This window comes from Molossus molossus, unplaced genomic scaffold (assembly GCF_014108415.1).
Source record: "Molossus molossus isolate mMolMol1 unplaced genomic scaffold, mMolMol1.p scaffold_m16_p_9, whole genome shotgun sequence".
Classification (NCBI taxonomy): Eukaryota; Metazoa; Chordata; class Mammalia; order Chiroptera; family Molossidae; genus Molossus; species Molossus molossus.
In genome coordinates this window covers 14708771-14736692 of record NW_023425403.1, presented here as the reverse complement: position 1 = coordinate 14736692, position 27922 = coordinate 14708771, and the positions used below count along the sequence as shown (strand labels likewise).

Here is a 27922-nt window from a genome sequence, read left to right as displayed (position 1 = left end):
CATCTCTTCAACATGAGTCCATGCACAAAACTGTAGCGCTTTGAAATCACAGCTGTAGGACAAAAGTTGCCAGGGCTAGGGCAATTTTCTACCAATGAGCTACTCAGTGTTGTTTCAGATTTGACTTTCTCATAACTAGAGAAACATGGGACATTTTCATCTTTTTTTTTTTACTGGTAGTTAAAAAGCCAGCATTATCTCTAAAGGCCCTTCTTTTAGGAGTATGATTCCTAAGAATCTCAGTGAGCTGGTCAACAGAAAAGGGCAGAGAAGCCTTTATAACTAGCTGACTTTTCTGAGGTTTCATTTTACGTTTCAAGAGCCCTGTGTTCTAATATCACTCAACTGAAAAGAGACACGGGGGTGTAATAAAGGCGGAGGGTAGAAGCGAGGGAACAGCTGGCATATGTTGGCCACCTTTAAGAGCTCCAACACTACCTGGTGTTCCAAAGAATTACGACGTGCGAGATCATTCCAAAGGGTATAATCATTCCTTCTGGGAGAGAAGCCACCGCAGAAAGCAGAGAGCCATCTACTCTCCAACAAAGGGGTCTCTGTTCAGCACCCTGAAGAAAAAAGTCAAATGACCCTAAATCAAAACTGTGTAAGGTCGTTGTCTTCTGATGAACTTAAAAATCTCGTACTTCTGCGATAGGCTCTTGGCCTCATTCCAATTGCTATCCGACCTTGGAGAAAACTCTTTTGAAGTTTTCTGTGTCTATAAAACCTGGATAATAATACTATCTGTCCCAGATGGTTGAAATTGTAGGAATTAATTAGTTCAAGCTGGAAAGGTCTTTGATAATGTTAAATGCTGAATATTGTTATTGTTACAGGTGCAGGTGGAGGCAACGTTTCATGGCACGTCTATAATTAGAAAGGCCTAGAAACTGCAAATGGTGCCAACATCTCGGGAGTTCAGGAGACAATACCCTGTGTCATTTTCTCCCGGAGAAGTCGGCTTGTTATGACTGAATGCCTAATTCTGTCTTTTATCCTCTTGGAAAGGTTTTGGCTTGTCTTGGACTTGCCCACCACGGAGCATAGTTTTATTATGTGCACATGCTTTTGAAAGCAGTGTTCCAAATGACGTGTTAAAATGCTTGGGTCTATTATGATGCTTGTGAATTCATCTGCGTCCAGGGAGTAAGTCCTTCCCCAGAAATACCTGTCGACTGAAAAATGCAATTTTTGATCTATAAAATAAAGGGGAAAGTTTAAATCTTTTTTCAGAGAAGAAAAGCTTTCTTTCTTTGCCCCAAACAAATTTGTAAAATCACAAAGTGTTATGTGGAATCTAAACAGGTAAAATAGATTTGAGAAATGGAGCTATGTCAAATGAAAAGAGAAAGGGGGAGATCTACGTTCCTTGCAGTAATCCTGAGGCACCCCGGCAGAATCCAAGGCTCTCCTGAACCTCGTCCCCCCATGCCCAGGTCCCTGTCCCCCCATGTCGCCTGCTCCCCCCACACACAGTCTGGCCCAACTCCATGCCCACAGGACCCTCTCAAAGGGATCACTCCTCTGAGGGGTTAGGGCGCAGCTCCCAGGGGCGGCAAGGGTCAGAGAGCCAGTATGAGGCTGGTGTGCCCACTGTGATCCTCTAAGAACAGATCCTTTTCTAGGGAGCTGGGCCAGAGGGCTGGACCTAGAAGCACCAATGGACGACCCCACAAGGGAGCCCAGGCCTCAGCTGTGACCTGCCCATTTCAGCACCGTCCCCACAGATAGGGCCTGTGTCCTGCTCTGGGTCACCACCCCCGGTGCACCCCATGCAGGGCATGACAGCCCTTTCCCAGCTACTGCCACTAACTCACAAACCTCACCACGGTCCCTTCTCAGAGGACAGGTGACAGACCTTTCCTCTCTGCCCTGCCCCCGGAACACCCCACCCCATGGGAGTGTGCTCCAGAAAGTGTGCAGGGTGGGGTTTGTCCCAGGGGAGGCAGCGTCTCTAACAGACTGAGCTCTGAAAAAAACAGCACTTGAGTTTGTTGGCCCTGAGGTATAATCGCTGATGTAAATTAAAAGCATATTTGCATTTTAAAGCCCAATAAGTAATTCTCTAATGATGAAATTTCAGAGGAATTTATTTGAGACCGGGGTCTTCATGATATTTTGGCTTCAGGTAAAATAATCAATTTCCCTCTTTTACATCTAAACTTCTCAAATGACCTCCCTATTCTAACCGCTTATATTTCCTGGCTTCTGGTTATTCACTCCACTGGTCCATTCAAATGGACTTAAGGACACAGGTAACATTATCATTAAATCCAACAATCTCATTAGAACTGTTCCTCTTCCATGATTTATGGCACTTAATTTTTTTTTTTTTTAATTCTCACCTGAGGACATTTTCCATTTTTTTGTTCAGATAGAGTGGGAGGGAGGGAGAGAGAGGGAAACATCGACATGAAAGGGACATATCGAGTGGCTGCCACCCACACCACCCAACCAGGGCCGGGGACAAACTGCAACCGAGGTACATGCCCTTAGCGGGAACCGAACCCGGGTCTCTCGGGACCGCAGGCCAACGTTCTAACCGCTGAGCCAAACTGGCCAGGGCTATGGCACTTAATTTTTACATCATTCTTTCTGATTTGAAAAACTATTACACTGAAATTTATGTAACACTATACTTGTTTATTTAACTCCCCTCCCAATTCAGTGTAGAATCATACTTTTTCGCCTTTCAAAGCTTTTCTTCTTTTAATCTAATTGTATGAGTTCTTCAGGCTACTACTTGAGCAAATAATATCTGTATTTAAAATAGTCACTGGTGCCCCATCATCTATACCTTCACGAAGTGTGATCTATGAAATGCTGTCCCCACAAGACTGCAGTACAAAGCACATGTTCAGAAACGGGGAAGAATTCTCTCACCTGCACATTCTAGAGACTGTAAAACTATTCTCTTTCATGATCTTCCTTCCAGATGAAATCACCCGATGAGACAATTTTGGCAATAAGGCGGAAATTGAAGTTCGTTGACCCTTCACCCTTCTTCCTGCTCTCACCATGGACCGGAAGCAGGAACTGCAGTGGACAACTTGTGATTTTGAAGGAAGGGCAAAGTGAATTGCAGACATACCAGTTTCCACTGCAGAGCACTGAGCCTAGGCCAGCAACCCCCTGCCTCCTGAGTTCTTGTTGCATAAGATGAACAATCCCATTTGTTTGCACTTCCAAAATCAGGTGATTTATACCTCGCAACTGAACACATTTCTAACTAGGTATAAAAATGCAACCTACTGTTATGTTCCTCTTGGAACTTTGGAATGCACATTAGCATATCAAAGGACCTGAGAAGTACTCAAGAGAAATCTGTTGAATTTTGTTTAATGTATCACCTCCTAAACTCATTTGATCACTGGACCCTTTTCTTCCTGTGTTAGCTATTACCATTCCATAGGACTACAGTTCCCTACATTCTTGATTTTCCAAGAGTGATCCCTAGAGCAGCAGCTTCTGCATCATCTGGAAACTTGTTAAAAAACCAGACTCATGCCCTGGCTAGATTGGCTCAGCAGTTAGAAAGTTGGCCCACAGACGGAGAGTCCCGGGTTCGGTTCCCGCTAAGGGCACATGCCTTGGTTGCAGTTCCTCCCAGGCCCCGGTTGGGGTCGTGTGGGTGGCAACCACTCGATGTGTCTCTCTCACATGGATGTTTCTCTCTTGCCTGTCCTTCCATCTGAAGATAAATGCAGAAATGTCTTCAGGTGAGGATAACAATAAAGAAAAAAAACAACAAACCAGAATTCTTAAAAAAACAAAACAAAAACAAAACTAAAATAAAAAACCAGAATCCTAGGCCCAGAATCAGAATCTACCATTTAACAAGATCCTCAGGTGATTTTTATGACATTAAAGGTTGAGAAACACTACTTTAGGAAACACTGGGGAGAGAATAAAGTAAAACTAACCTTAACATTTTTATGTGACCCATTATTTTGAGGCATCTATTATTATTGTCCTTAATGCCTAGTTCACTTATAATCACAGCTAGTTCTTACTGACTGCTTACTTTGTGCAAGACATCATTCAAAGTACATTACTTGTGTAATTCTCCCCCAACCTATGAGGCAGGTACTATTATAACATCTTATAGATGAGATAGCTGAGGCTCAGAGAAGTTAAGTAGCTTACCCAGGGTCACCCAGCTATTAAGTGGCAGAATCTTTGGTTTGAGGATACAAGGATCAGTAAGTGATATTGCCTCTCCAACATTTTTTTCCCATGCACTTTCCTGCTTTATGTACTTTACACAAGGGTTTCCCTCTGCCTGCAATGATCTCCTACATACACCTAAGTAAAAGATGTCAGCTCAAAAGCTTAGTTCTCCCAGGATGCTTTTCTGATCCCCTCCTCCAAGCTAGGTCAGGCCCCTTGCTATATATTGCCCAGGCACATATTTTTCCTTCATACTTATCAGCTTTTAAAATTGGGGTCACCAGTTCGATTCCCGGTCAGGGCACATGCCCAGGTTGTGGGCCAGATCCCCAGTGGGGGGCATGCAGGAGGCGGCCAGTCGATGTTCTCTCTCATCGATGTTTCTATCTCTTTCTCTCTCCTTCTCCTTTCCTCTCTCTCTCAAATCAATAAAGAAAACAAATTTTTAAAAATTATTTGTATTTTTATGATTATATGGTTAGTGTATATCTTTATTAAAAAACCTGAGCTTCACGTGGGCTTGAACTGTATCTCCTCTGTGCCTGATACTTGTCGGCACTCCAATATTTGGGGGAATGTCTTACTTTTAGTCTCGCTTTCACTCTCACGTTAGAGATTCTCTGTCTCTTCTCTCTGAGTTCAGCCAGAAGAATCTGTAACATAGTGGCAACACATTTCTTTTTTTTTTTCTTTTATTGATATTAAAGACAGAGAGAAAGGGAGAGAGAGAGAGAGAAACATCGATGAGAGAGAACATCGATTGGCCATCTCCTGCATCCCCCCCCCCCCCCGGGGATCAGACCCACAACCTGGGCATGTGCCCTGACCAGGAATTGAACCGGTGACCTCTTGGTGCATGGGTCGACACTCTGTACCGCAGGCTGACGTTCCAACCGCTCAGCCAAACCGGCCAGGGCTATGGGTCAACACTCAAACACTAAGCCACACTGGCCGGGCAATAGTGGCAACACATTTAATTTAGCATCAGAAGGCTTGGATTTGAGTCTTTATTCCCTTACTTTGTAAATTTGAACAGTCATAGATTCTCAGATCCATAATTTCTCAGCTCTGTTCTTTGGGGATAATAATACTTCACAGGATTGGTACTACTTCACAGGATTGGTACACATGAGGCTTCTGAAAGAAGAGTATAACCTACATAAACATCCTAAAAGTATGAGACAGTGTTTTATGATTAAGATCCTGGGTTATAAGAGTTCCAGCTCTGTAGTCAGAGACCTGAGTTCAAATCCCTACTCATGATATTTATTATCCATGTAGTTCATTTGGCAATCCATTATTTGCTGGATTTTTAAATTTGAATATTCAACCACATTCATACTTAATTTATTATGTATTTACTCTTGTGTTATCTCCCAAGTTGGCATATATTCCAGGCTTTTTATTTTTTGTTCAACACAGCTCTTATATCCCTCTGCACACAGGAATGCAATCAATCTTAACATAATCTACGTTTATTTGGTGAATATTACATAATTGCTGTACATTAAGCAAAAAAAAGGCAAGTAAGAATGAAAAGTAGTACATATAACAATTACCATCATCAAAAATGGCATATGTTCAGAATTGCTATTTTCTTTAAAACATTTTTTTATTGATTTTTAGAGAGAGAGGAAGAGAGAGGGAGAGAGAGAAAAAAACATGGATAAGAGAGAACATTGATTGGCCACATCCTGGGGCTCTGGCCTACAACCTGGGCATGTGCCCTGACTAGGAATTGAACCAGTGACCTCTTGGTGCATGGGTCAACACTCACCCACTGAGCCACACTAACTGGGCCAAAATTGCTATTTTTCAAATCATATTAAACCAAGATTGCAGAAATAAAAGCTCAAGGGGAACAATTAAACAATATTTGAAATAAAGTCATTTGGTCTAATTTTCATAACCACGGATTTCAAAGAATACCACCATCCATGCCAGGTGTGCCAGACAACCCCGTTGTCTGTCTCATTGTTATAGGGGCCCAGGTAGTATAAACCATTCAGGTTTGCAGAGTGACACCTAGTGGGAGAAAAAATAAACACAGAACAATCAGATCAGGAAAATATTCTGACACCGTGTAGTATTTTGCTAGTAAATGATCAAAAATAACTTAACTATGAATTCTGCCATTCTCAAACAAGAAAATATTTATCAGTTGTCAAAAGTCAAGACATTGCTACAACAGATTTTTTTTTTAACTGGTGGATTTTAGAGCCTTAACAAGTCTGAGATTACAAACCAGGCCACTTGAAGTGAGTGTAATGATAAAGAAGCATTTCTGTTCTTAATAAGCCTTTAAACAAAAGAAGAAAAGCAAGCACACAAAAGCATAGCCTTGTGATTCTCAGCCTCAGCAAGAGTGGTGTGGGTTAACATAGTGAGGAGTGGCAGAGTGCTCTATAGCCCCCGGCCCCATAATTTGCATGTACACCTTCATCCATCGGCTGCCAAGACTTAGCTTTCGTGATGCAAACTCGCTCCCTCCCCTTTTTAAAATTGCTAGCATATCAATAATTTTAACTTCAAGGATAAGAAAAACAAAGCCTAAACCCACCATTTAAAGTTTCCCCAAGCCATCAATCAATAATCATTGGTTCCAGTTGCTGAGCCAAATTTTTATTCTAATATATTGCTCCAATCTAGATAAGTGGGTTAGGCTCTCATAAATTTTTTTTTATCCTCACCCAAGGACATTTTTGCATTTATCTTCAGATAGAGCAGGAGGGAATGAGGGAGGAAGAGAGAAACATCGACGTGAGAGAGACACATCGAGTGGTTGCCACCCACACAACCCCAACCAGGGGGGGTACCAAACTGCAACCGAAGTACGTGCTCTTAGTGGAAACTGAACCCGGGACTCTCTGGTCCGCAGGCCGACACTTTAACCCCTGAGCCAAACCGGCCAGGGCGGTTCTCATACGTTTTTAAAAGCCCCCCTTCCTCCTTTAAAATCTGTAAATTTTGCCTGGCTGGTGTGGCTCGGTGAATTGAGCGTTGTCCCACGGACTGAGAGTCCCAGTTCAATTCCCAGTCAGGGCACATGCCCAGGTTGCAGGCTCCGTTCCCAGTAGGAGGTGTGCAGGAGGCAGCCGATTGACGTTTTTTGCTCTCACATTGATGTTTCTCTCTCTCTTCCTTCCCCTCTCTCTAAAAAAAATCAATAAAAACATATTTAAAATCTGTAAATTTTGTTTCTGATATGAATTAACTAAGAATATACAATAATTGTATATGAAATGAACTGCTACATATTTCTTTATTGAATATGACCAATGAAAAGATGTCAGGCATTAGGATATAAGGAGAATAGTCACAAAAGATAGTTCTGAAGAATCTATGGACAGCATCCAAATTATATGGTTTTATTGAATAAAAAACACACATATAATTTGCCCATAAATATCAAGGGGTAGCCTTGGATCATTTACTGCTTAGTGATTCACTCCTGCTGACCACCCCGAGAGTCCTCCTAATCTGAATAGATGGAACTAATCGGAAACGTGTATACTCAATCTGAAGTGTCAAGAGCGGACTGTGTTTGTAAAACTGCATGGAAAGTAATGTCAACAAAGAAAACACTCTAAATCGAGCCTCCAGAATATATATTTTGGTGATCTCTGTCTTCCTAGAGACATCTACTACATACTCTTTTTTATTTGGTCTGTGATTTTGAATCCCATTAGGAATTGATTGTATGACCAACACAGGAAATCTCAGCTATTCTGAGACCAATTTTGAGCATCTTTCCATTCTAAAACACCTTGAACTTGAAACTAGATTGGGAGATGGCTGGGGCTTCCTCTGTAAAGAAGTAGCTGTGAGCACTCACATGTGATGCTGCGCTACACCAACTAAACAGAAAAGATATCAATTACGTGGAGAAAGAACGCCTTGCAGGTGGGCAATAATTATGAAGTGCCAATGCTTCATGTAAATTAGAAAAACTATGAGACAGACAAAAAAGTGGGAGGAAGAGGATGATAAAGTTAAACAATTGACTTTTTCTCCAGCTTTTCTGATTTCCCACCTGCACAGCCTTATCATCTCCTCTGACTCCAAGGATACTGCAGGCTCCTTGGGGGGGCGGGGGGTGCTCCAGCCACTGCACTGCCTTTGTCCTCCCTGAACGCCTATCTTTAAGGTCAAGTAAGTCATTTATTTGCCCAGGTTAACATGTGTGCCAGTATCATTCAGGCACAATGCAAGCTGAACAACCGAGCAGGTACATGGTTTTGACCTTATGCTAACATTAACTGTTGATATTGTTATTTCTGTATATGGAATTCTGTTCAAAACCAAACAGGAAGGGGTCCTTGCAACTTTGTGAATGATATGTAAGTTTTACATAATGTTGATCATTTTTACATAATGCTAACTTGGAAGAACAAGGGAAGAAAAAGGGGAAGGGAGAGAAGGTGAGCAAAGATGGTTTCTAAAAGAACAAGGAAACCACTAGGGAAAAGACTGTCATTACCTTTGATTTTAAGTAGGAAAGGTCTCTCTGTCCCCTCTCATTGGTGTATGTACTTCAGTTCCCTTACAAAGGACCAAAAATTAAATGCACCCAAACTTTTAGATAAGCAAAATCCAGAGAAAATACTGTTTTGCAACTATTTAGATTCAACTTGACCCTACCTACAACTAGCCGTATCCCCTAGAATCTACAGCTCTAAACTCAGCAGCTCGCAATAACTGATGTTCACAACAAGGACTCTCATAGTTTTAGGGGAAAATTAACACATGTCTGGTACACCTCCACTTCATAAGATAGAGGATTCTGCAGTGCTTTAAAAGTGCTTACATTTAAAAAAATGTGGACATTTGGATTATGGAACTTAAATGGACAGTCCTCAATTACATGGACAATCTGACATTTCAGAAATAATTACTAATCATTCTGTAATGGAAAGTTGAAGTGTCCAGGTATTGTGAGGTGGCCCCTGTCTCCTAAAAAGAAAAGATGCTGTTTAAAGCCCGTGCTCAGCCTAACAGTTTGAGCACATCTGCTTTGCAGGTCAGCCCGCCAGGTTATTTCTAAGGAAGATTGTATGAAGTTCCCATGCCTGCCTTAAACTTGTGATTGCAACAAAGGAAGCTGTCTGGAAATCTTGGGTGGAGAAGAGTTAACGGAATCGAGGATATCTGACCTAGAGAAGAGAAAATATAGAGGAATGCAATAAATACCGTCTCAGTCAGAGCCTGAAGACTTACGTTGAAAGGGAAATTACAATTACTCTGTAGCTACTCTGAGAAAAACTGGGGAAGTATAAGAAGGTAGATGTCAGGTTAATAAAAGAAAACACTTAATACAGTCAACAATGGAACGAGCTCATTGATTAAATAACATTGAAATATTCAATCAGCAGATATAATTAGGTTTCAGAAAAATTGTAGAGGAAATTTCTGCATTGGTAGGAGCTCGGGTTCAATGATTTAATGAAAGTCACAGGAATTGAAAAGGATTATTATGTGGAAAAATTTACAACAATAACAGCCATTTTCTATGATAGGAGAAGGTGAAGAGCGACCTGGTTACTAGAAAGCCAAAAATGTTTTCCCTATATATAATACTCTCTTTTTTTTTTTTGGTGCCAGTCTGTGGCCCACTGTTTTGTATTTTTAAAAAATCCATAATTTAGTTTGCAAACAATCTTTGTAAAGGCAGTAATTTGATTTATTCCTAAGACATATCTTTTAAGCTTTACTAATGTACACAATGAACAAATCCTCGAAGATACTTCATCAGTGAAGAATTCTAATAAGGATGATTGCTTAATAATACCAGCACTACAAAGAAGACCGACATGACCTCATAGAGGTAGTATAATTAATGCCCACCAGTGAGATATCATCAACTCCATCACAACTATGCGTATGAGACGTCAAACCTGTTAAACCACCAGCCGGACTTATCTTCTTCTGCGCAGTTCCCTTGGTAGTTGTCATGATCTCTGTCCCACGTGCTGAATTTCATTCTTTGGTGACTACCCCACCATTGCACCTCGGGATGAAATCTCACTGCAAGTGCGTCTCCAGCTGTTCCAGAATATTCTCCGATGTTCAACTCATAGGAGTTCTGAAGGAACAGAGGCAATTTCCACGGTCAGTTGTCGCTATTTTAAAAGTAGGTTTATTTAATAAATGAAAGAATTCTATTGTATATGTTTGTTTCCACTGACTTCAGGGTTTATCTTGTATGTTTTATGCATTCATTTGTGGTGCTAGTTATGAAAATTTTAGTACCTTTTCATCTCCAACTTTAAAGTTTTTATATTGGGCATAACAGCTATTTTTTTCAAAATCTTCAAGGTCAATTTTTAAAGTGTAGTCTCCTAGAAAACAAACAAACAAACAAAAAATTATAGTTATTGTAATAAGTGAGGTGACATTGACTTACTGAGTTTAAAAAAAAATTTCATGGCTCTGTTTTACTTAGAGCATCTCTTCCTGCCATAAGTCAGTTTTTCAAAGAATAAGCAGTGACTCCATTGCATTTACAACATGAACGTTTTATTGTGTGCTTTACTTGAAAAACTAGGGACATAATATTAAAGATAGAATACATTCTACTACTACATCTATCATAGGTAAACACTGTAATTTACTTGACAAGGAACAACAGAAAATATGTCATTATTTAGTTAATAGATTAAGAAATATAACAATCCCCCCATGTTCATAGCAGCACTATTTACAATAACTAAGATCTGGAAACAGTCCAAGTTCCATCAGTAGACGAATGGATAAAAAAGCTGTGGTACATGTACACAATGGAGTACTATGCAGCTGTAAGAAAGAAAGATCTCTTATCCTTTGAGACAACGTGAAGGGACCTAGAAAGTATTATCCTAAGTGAAAGAAGCCAAGCAGAGAAAGACAAATATCACATGGTCTCACTTATTTATGGAATATAATGAAAATAATATTCTGAGGAACAGGGTAGACCCAGAAACATGGAAGTAGGGTACAGACTGACAACCCTCAGAAGAGGGGATGGTGGGGGGAGGGAAGAGATAAACCACAGAACTTATATGTATGTACGCATAACCAATGGACATGGACAACAAAGCTGGGGATAGGGCAGGGGGCTGGGGAAGAGGGTGTCAATGGGGTAAAAAAGGAGAAACATCTGTAACAAAAATAAAATTTAAAAAAAAAGACTTGCCCTGGCCATTTTGGCTCAGCGGTTAGAACGTCGGCCTACGGTCCAGAGAGACCCGGGTTCGGTTCCCGCTAAGGGCACGTACTTCGGTTGCAGTTTGTCCCCGGCCCTGGTTGGTCGTGCGGGTGGCAGCCACTTGATGTGTCCCTTCACGTCGATGTTTCTCTCTGTCTCTCCCTTCCTCTCTCTCCCTCCCACTCTATCTGTACAAAAAATGGAAAAATATCCTCGGGTGAGGATAAAATAAATAAATAAATAAATAAATAAATAAATAAATAAATAAATAAATAAAAAGCAGTTAAAAAAAAAAAAAAAAAAAGACTATATAAAAACAAAAAGAAATAGCCCTGGCCAGTTTGGCTCAGCGGTTAGAGCGTCAGCCTGTGGTCCAGAGAGACGCGGGTTCGGTTCCCGCTAAGGGCACGTACCTCGGTTGCAGTTTGTCCTCGGCCCTGGTTGGTCGTGTGGGTGGCAGCCACTCAATGTGTCCCTTTCACATTGATGTTTCTCTCTCTCTCTCTTCCTCTCTCTCTCTCTCTTCCTCTCTCTCCCTCCTGCTCTACCTGAACAAAAAATGGAAAAGTGTCTCTGGTGAGGATAAAAAAAAAAAAGGAAATATAACAATGAAAGAAAAGTATAAGAAGTTTACATGTTTGCCTGGCAGGTGTGGCTCAGTGGTTGAGCATCAACCCATTCACCAAGAGGTCACTGGTTTGATTCCCGGTCAGGGCATATGCCCAGGTTGTGGGCCAGATCCCTAGTGGGGGGGATGCAGGAGGCGGCCAGTCAATGTTCTCTCTTATCAATGTTGCTATCTCTCTCCCTCTCCCTTCCTTTCTTTCTAAAATCAATGAAGGGAAAAAAATAAACAATAAAAAAAGAAGTTTAGATGCTTATCCTCTTTTGATTAATTTTGATAAAAATGTTGATCTTAAATATAAATAATGACTGAATGGTTGGTATCTTCAAGTAATAATCTTTTCCTCATTGTTCCATCATTTGCAAATAACAAAGACTATTACTTTTTCAGAAACAACTAATCAGGAAGATACAAAATTATAAATCAAACTGTTAAACAGTGTATGTTCTATCTTCCTACTTTAATAGATAAAATTTCACAATGACCTGTAAGACCAGGCTTGAATGTAGAGTCTTAGACTTCTCAGGGTTCCAAGGGAGAACATGAAGGTCGAAGAGAGAGCCCCCAGGCCCCACCATGCAGGCCTGGTCTATGGTCTGCATACCTTCTCATCCCATCACACATAACAAGGGGCCTTGTTCACACTGGTGGGCTCTCCAGACATCCAAGCTCTGTTTATGCCCATAATCAAAGCTATTCTTTCACCTCCCCTTAGGCTTAGGGGTACACACACCAGCAGCACAACCTCCCCACAGGAGGACAGATGAAGAGGCATGAACAGGTTTTGGAGACCACTCGAGGCTGTTTGGAATTCTGGATTCCCTATTACTGGAGCGAGTCTAGGAGAGGTGTGGACTCCTGTTGACTTTGGCACTTTGGCCCCACAGATTTCTTGTCCCATGGAGTTCTCTAAAGTGAGTTCCAAAGGAGAGCCCCTCTAAGGTGATCAAAAGGAAGTAAAGGTTGTATGAACCAAGACTGTGACTTGGACAGGAGTTGTAAGGCAGTCTGTTAACTCTCCTAAAAAATACTTTGTATTATAGAAGAGATACAAAGTCGGGCTCAGTTTTTTTAGGTAGTCATCTAAATATTTCTTTGGGCCTTGGCCAGTTTGGCTCAGAGGTTAGAGCATTGGGCCATGGACCAAAGTGTCATGGGTTCAATTCCCAGTCAAGGGCATGTACCTGGGTTGCAGGTTTGATCCCCAGCCCTGGTCAGGGTCATGCAGGAGGCAACCAATAGATATGTCTCTCTCAACATTGATGTTTCTCTCTCTCTCTCTCTCTCCCTCCCTCCCTCCCTTTCACTCTATCTGAAAATCAATGGAAAAATATCCTTGGGTGAGGATTAACAAAAAAAAAGAAGAAAATAAATAAATATCTCTTTGGTCATTAAGTAAACAAAAATGCAATTACAGACCATTTCTAAATTACCTTTATTGCAAACACTTTCAGTCAAAATATGTGTAATGAGGATACAACCATTTTCAAAGGCAAGTGCTTAGCCTTAAGTGGTCTCATAATTAAAGAATGCAGGGACGGCCCTGGCCGGTTTGGCTCAGCGGTTAGAGCGTCGGCCTGTGGTCCTGAGAGACCCGGGTTCGGTTCCCACTAAGGGCGCGTACCTCAGTTGCAGTTTGTCCCCGGCCCTGGTTGGTTGTGCGGGTGGCAGCCACTCGATGTGTTCCTTTCACATCGATGTTTCTCTCTCTCTCTCTGTTCCTCTCTCTCCCTCCCACTCTACCTGAACAAAAAATGAAAAAATGTCCTCCGGTGAGGATAAAAAAAAAAAAAAAAAATGCAGGGACAAAGGCATTGTTTTTCCTTAGGATGATATGATATGTGGTTGTGGAGTCTAGAACTGATACATTCATTTTTGCTTCCATGAAGGTAGCTAGACTGAACACTAATCAAAAGATGAAGGGGAAGCTGATGTGTTGGCAAAGTGTATCTGGGTAAATAACCACTTAATAATAATTCAAAAAATAATAAGTATGAATTTTGTGTATTTAGAAGGAGCCATGGGTTACTTTTTGAGGTTTTTATAGTTTCAATAAGAAACCAGATGTCTATTCATTTTTGAAAGAAACAAGTGGGTACGATAAATATTATATATCTATGAAAAAACACTTAAAAGTAAGATAATTACGTTGAAATTTAGAGAACATTAGACACAAGAAGGACAAACAAAAAAAGTATTAGGTAATTTTGATTATCCATCCTCTCTATTATTCCAGAGTCTCAACGAGCCCTATAATTATAATCCTACTGGCAATTATGAATATAGAAACACCACCACTTTCCTTAACTTGAATGGAATCGAGTAAACTCTTGTTCTTACACTTAATGCATTGCTAGCATGCTTTCTTGAGTAATACAATTGCTTTTTATGAAACATTTAGAATCAGACCTGAGTGGAGCTGACTACAATCTCAGATGGCAATTGATTGCAGCAAAAGAACATGGAAAGAGAAGCTCTGAAAAGTGGTTATCAAAATAATATTTTAGACAAATACTGAACTCTAATTAAAGGTATCCATGCAAAAGTATTTAGGGGAAATTTTATAGATGTCTGCAATTTACTTTGAAATGTTTCAAAGAAAATGAATTGATAGGCAGAGAGATGGATAAATATAAGGAAAGACAAGTCGAATAAAATATTAATGTAGAGTATAGGTGATAGGTTAAAACTTCTTTTAGTTCTGCTATGTCTGAAATTTTCAAATCAAATTTGGAAGAGGGGTGGAAACAAGGTCAGTTAGCATATTATGGTATTGGATTGCAAAAACAGCCCCAATCCCCCCAATGCTTCACGTCCCCTTTAGCAATGGGACTTTGTAAGGCCTCCCAAGAAGTCTATTTCCTTTCCCCTTACGTCTCGGGTAGCCTGTGACTTGCCTTCACCAACAAAAGGCCATGAAAATGACTGCATGCCAGTTCTGAGTCGAGAGGCATGTATTTCCACTGTTTCTTGGAAATCTGACTGCGCTACAAGAACAAGTCCAGGCTAGCTAGCTCGAAGATGAGAGACCATGCGGAGCAGAGCTGAATTGTTCCATCTGAGACCAACCTAGAAAAGCCAGCCGCCAGCTGACCAGAAAGTTAATCACAAGCCCTTGAGCAAGCCCAGCCAAGACCATCAGAGCACAGTCCTGATCAGAAGAGCCACCCAGCTAACTTGTAGATCTGTGAGGAAAAACAAATGGCTGGGACTTTAAGCCATTACATTTTGAAGTGGCTTGTTCCACAGTATTATGGTGGCAATAGATAACTGTAACCTAGGTATATTTTGAGGGACTTAAGGCATTTAAAAAAGAATAATTATGCCCTAGCTGGTATTGCTCAGTGGTTAGAGCGTTGGCCCACAGTCCAGAGAGTCCTGGGTTCGGTTCCTGCTAAGGGCACGTACCTCGGATGCAGTTTGTTCCCAGCCCTGGTTGGGGTCATGTGGGTGGCAACCACTCTATGTGTCTCTCACGTCGATGTTTCTCTCTTTATCCCTCTCCTCCGCCTTCTCTGAAGCTAAATGCAAAAATGTCCTCAGGTGAGGATTAAAAAAAAAAAAAATGATTATGACATTACATTTCTTTCGCAGAAATAGAAAATACATATATGAGCCCTGGCCGGTTTTGCTCAGTGGTTAGAGCATCAGCCTTCGGTCCACAGAGACCTGGGTTCGGTTCCCGCTGGGGGCATGTACCTTGGTTGCAGTTTGTCCCCGGCCCTGGTTGGGTCATGTGGGTGGCGGCCACTCGATGTGTCCCTTTCACGTCGATGTTTCTCTCTCTCTCTTCCTCTCTTTCCCTCCCGCTTTATCTGAATAAAATATGGCAAAATGTCCTCAGGTGAGGATTAAAATAAAATAAAATAAAAATATGAGAAATTACCCACCACCAACTCAGGTCTAGTTTCTTTTTCTCTACTCTTAGCTTTTAAGCAGCCACATTTTATAAAGGGAATTATTGCCCTGAAGGGACCGTTGCCATCTGCAAATTATAGTAGTTACTGAGTGAGTTCTATTGTTTATGATTTAGTTAAAAAAAACAAAAACCCAACATTTTAGTGTTATTTTTATTGTATTTCCAATGAATTTGATATTAGGTAAATCTTACCTTGTGTGGTTAATAAGTGAAGATTCTTATTACCCAGCCAATATTCACCATTTTTTCGGACAAAATTTCCAAAGCCATTTTCATAGTCGTTCCAGTCTCTAAAACATTTAAAGTGAAAGCTGATTTTAGCAAACTCCAAATAGACCTTTGCAATACCCAAGGTGCCCACACCCCTCACGGCTGCTCCCACGCCCAGGATTCCCTTGATTTGTTAATGTACTTTCAGTATTCTTATTTAGAGAGAGTGACAGTCTGTCTAACTAGTAGACTTTAGAACAGGACAAAATGGTTTACTTATTATAAATTTCATAGGTGCTACTCCAAATAAACCCTTACGTCATAATTAACACACCTGTTAAAGTTCTCACTGCCATCAGACCGTCTCTGAATTACAGTCCATCCTCCTCCATCAGACATGTCACAATAAACAGAAAATTCTGCTGGGCTCTGGAGAGGTTTGATTTTGTAAAATCCACTGAGCATAAAGCCATCATTGAAAATTTCTGAACAATCTGTTTGCAAAACAAGGTAATGTCATGTTTGTTATGCGTCTTTTTTTTTTTTTAATAAAGGGAGACTCTGAGATTACTCACTACTAAGGAAGACAGATAAACATGTGATATAGATAATTAGCTTTTTAAAATTGTATCTTGTACATCTTCCAGTAGATATTAGGAAAGTCATTTCTTTTCCTAGTATTTAACTATCCTCTAACTCCTTGAGATGATCATGAAAAAAAAGGGGGGTGAAATAGGGATCTGCTTTCTCATTTCTAATTTTTGTGGAAAACAATCTTTAAATTATTCATGTTCAGTTAAGTATAGTTTATATAAATAGAACTTACAGATTTATCAGACAGAATAGTGGAACTTATCTTTTCTCTGAAGCAAAAATGAAAGTAGGAATATGATACCAAACAAATAATATAGGTTACCTTGATTTAGAGAATTACAAATCATTCAGAACATCTGGAAATAAACTCGAAAGAGTAATTGTCTTATTAGATTCTTACAACCTCCCAGTCTTACCAGATTTTTTACTAAACCACTGAAATGTCTTTTTAGATATTGTTACTGAACACTAAACGTTTCTATTATTTTTTTTATCCCAGTATTCTTCTCTGCATGGTATTTCACTGACTCAAACATAGCTACCAATCTGTCACCAAAAATAATATCTATTTCTTGAAGTATTTTAGGGTCCGATATATTAATATAATTGGGTCTCATTTAGGCTGATCTGTACAGAATATGGCAAGTGTAGACTTAGCTATGGTTTAGATGCCTATGTTTTAGGGTGGTTGAAATATCGACCACTTAAGAAAGAAAGATCTCTTATCCTTTGAGACGACATGGAGGGACCTGGAAAGTATTATCCTAAGTGAAAGAAGCCAAGCAGAAAAAGACAAATACCACATGATCTCACTTATATACGGAATATAATGAACATAACAGTCTGAGGAATACAGTAGACCCAGAAACATGGAAGTAGGGCACAGACTGACATCCCTCAGAAGAGGGGGTGGGGGTGGGGGTGGGAAGAGATAAACCACAGAACTTATATGCATGTATGCATGACCAATGGACATGGACAACTAAGCCGGGGACGGGGCGGAGGTGGGGTGGGGGGTGCCAATGGGGTAAAAAGGTAAAATATCTGTAACAAAAAAATAAATAAAAAATTCATAAAAAAAAAAGAAATATTGACCACTAAACAGAGATCATTTCAAGAATACTCATTTATAGACTTTTTATTATTATTATTATTATTTTTTAATCCTCACCCAAGGACATTTTTCCATTTTTTGTTCAGATAGAGTGGGAGGGAGAAAGAGAAAGAGAAACATTGACGTGAAAGGGACACATCGACTGGTTGCCACCCACACGACCCCAACCAGGCCCGGGGACAAACTGCAACCGAAGTACGTGCCCTTAGCGGGAACCGAACCCGGGTCTCTCTGGACCGCAGGCCCACACTCTAACCGCTGAGCCAAACCAGCCAGGGCTCATTTATAGACTTTTGAATTAAAATACTATAATATGACATCACTAACTTTCAGATTTTACCCTTATCATTTTGTTAATTTCATATCTTAAAAAAATTTTTTTCTCTCTTCCCGATTGGATAATTCCATTTGTTTAGCATATTTTTAAGTTATTTCTTCATTTTCATTGTTTTAATGCCAAATTGTTTACAACTATGTTTTATTACTAACAAAGTATACTCCAGTTTAGATTGAATAAGCAACAGGAATCAGAAGATAAAAGAAAATAAAGAAACTTGCCCAGCCGGTGTGGCTCAGTGGTTGAGCATCGACCCATGTACCAAGAGGTCGTTGGTTTGATTCCCGGTCAGGGCACATGCCCAGGCTGTGGGCCTTATCCCCAGTGGGGGGCATGCAGGAGGCAGCCAATCGATGTTCTCTCTCATTGATGTTTCCATCTCTCTCTTTCTCTCTCCCTTCCTCTCTCTCTAAAATCATTAAAGAAAAAAAGTGAAAAAGAAAAGAAAGACACTTAGTCACTTTCTAAATCCCTCCCCAAGTTGAAAAAAATCACACACTATTGCTTTGATGAGAGGATCATCTTTGTAATGATTTAAGCCTTATTCACATATTTATTTTTGAGATTCAGAAGCCCAGTGTTCTTAATACTACTGAATTATAAAGAAATATCCTGTTTTGTCAATTAAATGAGAGTAAAACAATAGGCAAATGGTTATCTAAAATTATTTCAATGTTAACCCTGGCCGGTTTGGCTCAGCGGTTGGAGAGTCGGCCTGCGGTCCAGAGAGACCCGGGTTTGGTTCCCGCTAAGGGCACGTACATCAGTTGCAGTTTGTCCCTGGCCCTGGTTGGGTCATGCGGGTGGCAACCACTCGATGTGTCCCTTTCATATCAATGTTTCTCTCTCTCTCTCTTCCTCTCTCTCCTTCCTACTCTATCTGAACAAAGAATGAAAAAATGCCCTCGGGTGAGGATTAAAAAAAATATTTCAATGTTGTTCTAAAGCTTATATCTTGTACGCAAGTATTTTGAAGGCCACTTTTCATTAAAGTAGGCAGATTTTAGCTTTATTTGTTAAGAAAGGAGCTCTTTGCTTACATTTAACCTCCTACCAAAATGCTGAATAGTAGTCTCATAAGGCTCAGACTATTTTTCAGTCAAATATGAAAATAATTAGCTATAATGTTTGGCTCTGGCAAACTTTGTGAATATGGAGTTTTCAGCCAACATTTCCTATTTGTTTTTATTTTATGCCAAATGTGAGTTTGTTTGTGTTTTTAAAAAATTTTTCTTTTTCCCAGAGGAAAATGTCAAATGCAACTTCAGATGCAGAGGAAAGCTTTCGACTGGAGAAAAACAAAAACAAAAACCCAATGCCCAACATACAAATCAAGCTCCTGTAGCAAAATTGCTCATAGCAAATAAGTTAGGCGCCTGCCTTGGGGAAATGCAACTTCCACGGCCGGAGCAGGGAGGTCTTACAATGTAGGGTTTTCAATATATTTTTTTTTTTTATCCTCACCCGAGGACATTTTTCGATATTTTGTTCAGATAAGCGACACATCGAGTGGTTGCCACCCACACGACCCAACCAGGGCCGGGGACAAACTGCAACCAAGCTACATGCCCTTAGCGGGAACCGAACCCGGGTCTCTCCGGACCGCAGGCCGACGCTCTAACCGCTGAGCCAAACCGGCCAGGGCGGGTTTTCAATATTAACTATTTAAAACTATCATTTTCCACATGTTTTGCCCCACCCACGCCCACTGAAAAATAGACAGGAGAAGGGCAGGGTTCAAGAGCTCTGTTTATGGGAGTTAAAAAAAAAGAAAGAAAGAAAGGATTTTTGGACACTTACATAATACTAGAGTGAGGCCAAGGCTTCTTGCCCCATTTGACAAACACCGCATTAAACTGAGTGAGGTGAATACTTTCTTTGATCACGTAAAACGCAATGATCAAACAGTCTGAATGTTCAAGCTTTTCATAAAGTGACATGACAACCTGCCAAATGGGCTTTTCCTCTGGTCCCAGAATGCAGGCTGAGCTTCAAGCTGAGAACTAAAGGCACTAAGGGGGGTACATTCTAAACTCAAAGAAAAGCCCGCAAGAGGTCAGCTGCCTCTCCAGGGGCATGTCGGGAAATGCTGGAACTGGCCCTCCCACTGCAGTTCTCAGCCTCCAGGGACATCAGAAGGAAACGGAAGAGAAGAACCTCTTATGGCTCCGTGGAGAGTGCAGCCCTCTTGTAGGGTGGGGTGAGTAGGCTCTCTCTTGGGAACACCAGGGAGAGAGGATACAGTAGTCCCCCCTCATCCACTGTTTTGCTTTACATTTTTTTAGTTACCTGTGGCTAACTGCAGTCTGAAAATATTAAATGGGAAATTCCAGAAATAAACAATTCATGTTTTACATTGTGAGCTTTTCTGAGTAGTGTGATATCTCACAAGTCCCACTCCGCTCCATCCATATAAGGCCTGCAAAATCAAAACCAGCTAGGCCCTGGCTGCTGTGGCTCAGCAGTAGGAGTGTTGCCTGTGGACCAATGAGTCATAGGTTCGATTCTGGCCAAGGGCACATACCTTTGTTGTGGTTCATCCCTGGCCCCAATTGGGGTTGTGCTGGTGGCAACCAATAGTTGTCTCTCTCTCACATCGATATTTCTCCCTCTCTCTCTTCCTCCCTCTCTCTCTCTAGCTCTATCTGAAGATTAATGTAAAAATATCCTCTGGTGAGGATTGGAAAAAAAAAAGTAATACCAGCTGACATCATGTGCCTCACCAAATTGGCCTGACCAAATATAGCTTGATAATTCTTTAGTTGATAATTTTGTATGGCCCACGAATAATGTTATAAATATCCAAATGGCCCTTGGCAGAAAAATGGTTCCTCATCCGTTAGTCACCTAGTGCCCTTCTCTGTGGCCAGATCGACTGTCTCAGTACTGTAGTGCTTGGGTTCATCACCCTTATTTTATTAATAATGACCTCCAGACCAAGTGTTGTTGGCCATTTGGATATGCCAAATAGAAGCCTTAAAGTTCCTCCTTAAGTGGAAAGGCATGTATGTATAGGAAAAAACATAGTATATCAGGTTTGGCACTGTCTGTCGATTCAGGTATCCACTGGGGGTCTTGAAATGTATTTCCTGAGGATAAGCAGGGACTCCTCTAATAACATAGATAGCTGACGTTCATCGAGCTAAATGCTGAATGCTTTTGTAATCTAGTACATGTACGTTAGCTCATTAGATCTTTACAACAAAGAAACAAGTATTCTTATCATTCCCATTATACAAATGAGGAATGAGGCTCGCAGAGGTAAACAACTTTCCAAAGGCCATAAGACGGGCAGCTGGACTTGGAAACGAGGCTTCAGGTCTATACCTTGACCACGACACAGACTGCCTCAAGAGATTGGAAACCAGGCTTCAGGGTCTATACCTTGACCACGACACAGACTGCCTCACGAGATTGGAAACCAGGCTTCAGTGTCTATACCTTGACCACGACACAGACTGCCTCAAGAGATTGGAAACCAGGCTTCAGTGTCTATACCTTGACCACGACACAGACTGCCTCAAGAGATTGGAAACCAGGCTTCAGGGTCTATACCTTGACCACGACACAGACTGCCTCACGAGACCTTCTAGGAAAGATTGGGGCTCCTGCAGAAGGGGACACAGTTACGCCAGTAATCTTGTGGCTGAAGAGCTATGATGCCACAGGCTATTGTGAATGTCACCAGTTAATGTGAATTTGGTAGTATAATCTTTTAATTTAACTCCACAATTCAGTAGCACTAGAAAACTTTTAAAAAGATGTATTTAATTATGTTATATAAAAATCATGCAGTTTGCACACCATTTGCATAAATTGCTAGGCTATATGTAATTAGGTGTTTTCTACCATGAGATGAATTAGAATTCAGAAAAGAATTAATTTAGTAATAATATAGTAACTTGTAAATAAAAACAAAATAATTTATATTTCTATAGACCATATACATGACTATTTCTTTAAGGACACCAAAAACATAAATTTTGGTGTGTGCAAGTTCTTATATATTATACATAATATTATATATAATTATATATAACATAAATGCTATAGTATATTATATATTCTATTAGAATTTATGTTATTATATATTTTATTTATTGAGTGTTTGCCCTCGTTAGGCTCTCTAGTACTATCCCTATAGGCTGAAAAATAAAGTACAATTGAACTGTAATTCTATTTCATAGTTTATTCCTCCCTCACTTCCTTCATGATTGCACCATATATGAAAAAACTTAAACATGGATCTACTGACTTCTGGAATTTTTTAACTGTTATATCTAGAAACAGTAATCTAGAATGCCTACTCTTCTAACATTATAAGTGTGATAATGTTATAAGAAACACACACACAACATAATGGTTTGTCTAGATTCTGTCCACATGACTCTTCTACCCGATTCTTGCTTATATACTCAGTCCTGCTGTGACCCTGATAGTTCCATTTCTTAGTAACTGATTTCTTGCCTTACTCCCTGGTGACCTCTTGTTTCTAAGGTCTGCTCCCAGCACTCTCAACCCAGGGATCAGGTTTTTAGATCTTGAACCTCAGTCTTCTCATGATTGGTAGCACACTCCCAGTGATAAACATCCAATTGTCTGCCTCCTGCCATTATCTGATGCTTGAATCTGTGTTGACAACCTGTTCAGATGGTGTCTGAATAGACACCCTGATCTTGACCTTGAGGTGATTTGTGGTCTCTGCAGAGTGGTGCCTGTGCTTTGAGGGGTCCAGAAAAAGGGAAATTACTTTGACTTTCCAAAGACATGTTATCATAGATGCAAAAAGACAATAGACAGGCTCAGTTAAGGTAAAGACTGACCTTTGTCAGGGTAGATGCTGGCCTAGGACATGACAACCTGCCATAAACTGCTTTTAGTTAAAAAGTTTTAATTTCAGACCATCCTGTGTGGTTACCTTAGGTCTTTGACTTTGCAAGGCCACCACACAGGCCTCCCCTGAACTTGTCAGGTTAGCATGTGACTCCTTTTCGTTCACAATAAAGATAACATTTCTCTCTGGGCAAAAGTTGGGCAGATTTTCTTATCACCCAGTATAAAGAGTGGGATTTCATAAACATAGGATTCCTCAGCTGTGACATGGCCCACCACCTGCACGCTGTCCACCTGGATTATTCCACACTGCAGGCCAGGGATACCGATGTAAACATGAAGTTCATGCTCTGACCCAGGAGTCTCTTATCTTCTGCCAGAGTCCCTGGAACCAGGGCCAGCTAGCTTATTAATTTGCAAATAGAGTAAAATATCTGACCTGTCACCGTTCTCAATGGGTATCAGCATTTTAAAAGGTCTCCTGGTGATTCTAACAGCTGAGAATCATTGTCTTCAGGGACTCTCAACCTCTTCTACTTCCTGTGTGATTGCTTTCCTGAGCCTTCTTTCACAGTCCTGCCTACTCTTCAATGGGCGAGTTCTCTTCATAGGTTCCGGATCCTGATTCTTTGCTCCTGCGACTGATTCAGATAACCCTTTGTTTTCCAAGTCTGCTTTGACCAGGACTGTCTTTGGTTCCTTCAGGTTCTGTGCTCCAGTGCCACAGCCCATCCTCATTTATTTCCATTCCCAGTGGCCCTGGCCTCCTGATCCCTAATGGGGAAAGGGCCGTTGTACTCCAAGGACCGAGGATACAGGATCAAGCTGCTAGGCAACAGAGGGTCTGAGCAAAGAGAGATTAGGAGCTTGGTAAAGAGAGGGAAGGGGAGCATTTTATTGAAACACAGGTTCTAACATCCTCACAACTCTTATATTCAACACTGGTGAGTATATTTGGAAATACGAAGTAAAGGCGTTTTTATTCTCATCAGCTTGGCATCTCTTTAGCCTTTACAGTTTTTAAATTATAGTCAAATGTATTTCCCAGTTTATATTTGTTTATTCTTGTTATTCCTATCTCTATGTACAACTTTACTTTCGTTCATAAATGTGAGACTATATTCCAGGTACTCGACAGGCAATAGGGAGGGAAGAATGCATTAAACATCATCCCAGACCTTACAAAGTACCCAGATAATTGACCAAGATAAACTCATAAACAGATAAATTATAATACAGCATGGCAGAAGCTGGGGCAGACATATAAATAAACATAATTGTTATGTCTGACTACTATTGTTTGTTCACATTAAAAGGTGCCTGGAGGAAATCAGGTGAGTAGTTTTCTATAGGTGATAATGATATAGTTAGTGCTAGGTACATGTGTCGACAGTCGAAGATTATTTTCTAGGGGGAAACATTGGCCTCATTGAAAGGGAAATCACCAAACTGTAAAGTATAAACATAAAACAACTCTTTTATATTCCTAAATAATGTTCATTCCTTTCCTTCTCTAACTTTTTATTTTACTACTTTATTTATTACCCCAGGGCACATCAGACTTTCAGAAGAAAAAACTGTTTAAATGTATTTGTGTAAATACACAAATAAAAACAAAGCTCAATTGTAAAATTTTTCAAGTATAATCTGCCATTTGCACACGGATATTATACAATCTATTGTCTCGAGCTCATATTAAACTATAGAAATTCTCAGATCTTAAGTATTGATATTAAATGTCCCCTGCAGAGATAACAGCAGAAAAAGAATAAAATGTGGTGGAAGACATTTAAATTTGGTATAATGCTTCATGTATCTTGTTAGGAAAAGTTCTTTAGCAAAAACCTGAAGTGATCAAATGATTAGCACCATCATTGCATGTCAGTGTAAAAGTTATTAAATCACTAGAGAACAATAGATTCTGACCTGCATATTGCCTCTTGCCTCCAATGTCGATCACTCCGCTGTCCTCTTTATCCAGGAGCTGGATTTCCTTCTCATGCAAAAGCTGTTCAATCTTGACCCGTTGCTGTTTGACCCGGGTCTCAAGCAGGTGCACCTGGGCTCTGAGACGCACCTGCTCCTGGAGACAGTTCTCCAAAGCCTGCAAAGTAACGTGCATCTTGTTCTCATGAAAAGTAAATGCTCCGGGTAAGTTGGATAAATTAATGATTCAATTTTGTTCCCAATTCTTGTGTCAGAATATTATTCCAACCAGGAAGTAGTATGAAAGTTCTAATGCTATTTGTTACTTGAAAAATAAGAAATCATGGCTTATGCTAATGTGCTTGAACTAAAATGATGTTATAAAATAAAATAATCTGAGTGATTATGCTAAGATTTTAGAGTCGCTGTCTCATTTGACCCTCATAACTATTCCATGAGGTAGAAATGGGCTCAGTTCTGATGAAGAAACATGTTCAAGAATTCCCAGTGGGCAGATTTAAATCTAGCTCAGGATTTCTGTTCTCAATCTCTACATGACATTAAGTGCTTTCTTGCCAGTAAAATAAACTAGGCTTTTGAATGACCTTTTGGTATTAATATGTTTTAAAACTATAATTGAATGCTTAGAGTCTTAGACATATAGACACTTTTATAAAGAATGCTTAGTTTAGACTCTCATGTCCTTGAATATCTCATCTATTTACCTTTGCTGAAAATTCTACTGGACTCACTTTAACTTGTTGCTTATTTACTGTTTTTTTCCTCAATCACCGTAAAAAAGGGATGGGAGAGGACTGAGTCTCCCAGTTAAGTCATTTATCTTCTCTAAGGAGGCAAATAACCCAAGAACATTGCAAGTGAGAGTTTATCAGCTCCTTTCTACTTTTTTTTAATCCTCACCTGAGAATATTTTTTCTATTTATCTTCAGATAGAGTGTGAGGGTGAGAGAAACATCGACATGAGAGGGACACATTGACTGGTTGCCTCCTGCACAGCCCTACCCCGACCAGGGCAGGGGACAAACTGCAACTGAGGTACGTGCCCTTGACTGGGATCGAACCTGCAACTCCTTGGTCCATGGGCCAATGCTCTATCGGTGAGCCAAACCGGCCAGGGCTGGCAGCTCCTTTTTAAAGAGGCATCTGACTGAGCAAACCCTCCAAAGGTAAAGCAAATGTGACGGGTAAATGGAGAAGGAGGGCTGCAGAGCTGAGTTTCCTGGGAAGAGGCACTGAGGCCAAGAAGCTAGTCGAAAAAAAGGACAATAGACAAATGTTTGCCATTTTTACCTTGACATTTCTCTTTGCAGCTCATGTCATAATCTCCTGTGGTACATGTAAATGTTCACTTCTGAGAAATTATCCATTTCAATTGTAAGTGCTTCACGGTACAGTCAGATATATTTGCATAACCCCCGTTCCTATCTTTATGTACTACCTTGTATTCATTCCATAAATATGAGGACCTACTGTATCCTAGGCCCTCTGCTAGGCAATCAGAACAGCACAATTTGATATCCTCTTTGGGACAAAGGAAAGAGGTACACTGCTTTCCTACAAAGGATTGTAATGTAAATACAGAAATCACCAGAGAATGGAGAAGGGCGGTAGAGGCCTCCCCCTCCCATCTCCTGGCCCAAGTCACTGACTCCCAGCTATTTCTCCAGGACTATTAATGATTTGCTCTTGGTTTATCCTGTCTGATTTATCCTCTTAGCCCCCTGGGTCACACCTGTCTGAAAATGAGCAGGAAAGACATTTTAAGGTGTCTGGAATCCTGTGTTGCTTTCTAACGATGGGAAATTTGTTGTGATATTGTTAAATATAGTGGACTGTGAGATTTAAAAATAACTAAAGGGATTACAGGGCAAGGATGTTTAATCTCTATGAGACTGGATATATAGTGTTAATAAGCATATTTAAAACTTAGGAGATTTCTCTCTCCCAGAACTTTGAGTAAATGATATTTTTACCTGTTTACTCATGAATAGAGGAAGGTGTGAGTTCATTGTAATTACTTTCAAATAATCTGTCCAGTTTATGTTAATATTGTTCAGTAGTAGAAAGCTCAAGGTCCGTTTTAATGGACAGTTTTAAATTTCTAATGTTATGTAACCATCCAAATAACTCTGGTAAAAATTTTTTTAAAGAATCATTGTTTTAAGCCACTAAGATTTATAGGTATTTATTTATTTATTTAATTTATTTTAGAGAGAGAGGAAGGGAGAAGGGCAGAGACAGAGACAGCGATGAGAGAGAACATCGATTGGCCACCTCCTGCATGCCCCTCACTGGGCATTAGGCCCACAACCTGGGCATGTGCCCTGACCAGGAATCGAACTAGTGACCTATTGGTGCATGGGTCGACGCTCAACCACTGAGCCCCTGAGCCACACCAGTTGGGCTAACCCCAGTAAATTAAAAAAGAGTATACTTATTTGTTGTCGATATTGATTTTTACTTCAAAAAATTTTTAAAGCACTTGGTAAGTGCCTATTATGTGGCAAATGCTGCCACAAACCTTCATTTCCCCCCTTAGTTAAGTCCTTCAGTGTGACAAGTTACTATGGATTTTCTGCAAAATAAAATTCAGATCAAAACAGGCATCATAACTACAATAGTTTTTGTAATGAGCTTACCCAGCTTTCCCTGCCCATTACCAGGGTAGTGGCAAGAAGGATGAAATGGAACATCTTCACCATTTTCCCATGGAAAGGGCTGCAAGATCAAAAAAAATTTTATAAACGTATTTTCTGTGAATTCTTCACGAGGCCAGATTTAGCGTCAGACTCAAAGACATCCAGGAGGTCGGATGCAGTTCCAGGTCATCTGCGGGTCACCAAGGAAATTATCCGGGACTTTCCCTGGCTTCCCCCACTGAGATTGATGTTCTCACTGTTACCTTCAATAGAATCGAACCTGTTCTATTTGCAAAAATAAAGGAGGGAGTCTGGATCTTTGGGTGGCCCGAATGTGCTGCTTTACAATAG

The 27922-nt window shown here is 40.4% G+C and overlaps 1 protein-coding gene across 1 annotated transcript; it reads right to left on the bottom strand.

The window, feature by feature from the left end:
- Positions 1–5979: 5979 nt before the first annotated feature.
- Positions 5980–27639, bottom strand: FGL1 (fibrinogen like 1). Its single transcript, XM_036250360.1, has 7 exons — positions 27572–27639; positions 24912–25089; positions 16442–16601; positions 16090–16187; positions 10420–10508; positions 10065–10252; positions 5980–6195 (listed from the first exon to the last, which is right to left on the bottom strand). Exons 1-7 carry the CDS (start codon positions 27632–27634, stop codon positions 6036–6038), a joined length of 936 nt encoding a protein of 311 aa, XP_036106253.1. The 5' UTR covers positions 27635–27639; the 3' UTR covers positions 5980–6035.
- Positions 27640–27922: the final 283 nt, after the last annotated feature.

What these genes read in the sequence shown, in the direction of transcription:
- FGL1 (XM_036250360.1), bottom strand. Translation starts at nt 27,634, where the DNA reads ATGGTGAAGATGTTCCATTTCATCCTTCTTGCCACTACCCTGGTAATG. An exon ending in AGGCAAGAGGCAATATGCAG is followed by an intron (nt 16,602 to 24,911) that starts GTCAGAATCTAT and finishes TTTTGCAAACAG; the next exon opens with ATTGTTCAGAAATTTTCAAT. An exon ending in TCACTTATTAACCACACAAG is followed by an intron (nt 10,509 to 16,089) that starts GTAAGATTTACC and finishes TTTGTTTTCTAG; the next exon opens with GAGACTACACTTTAAAAATT.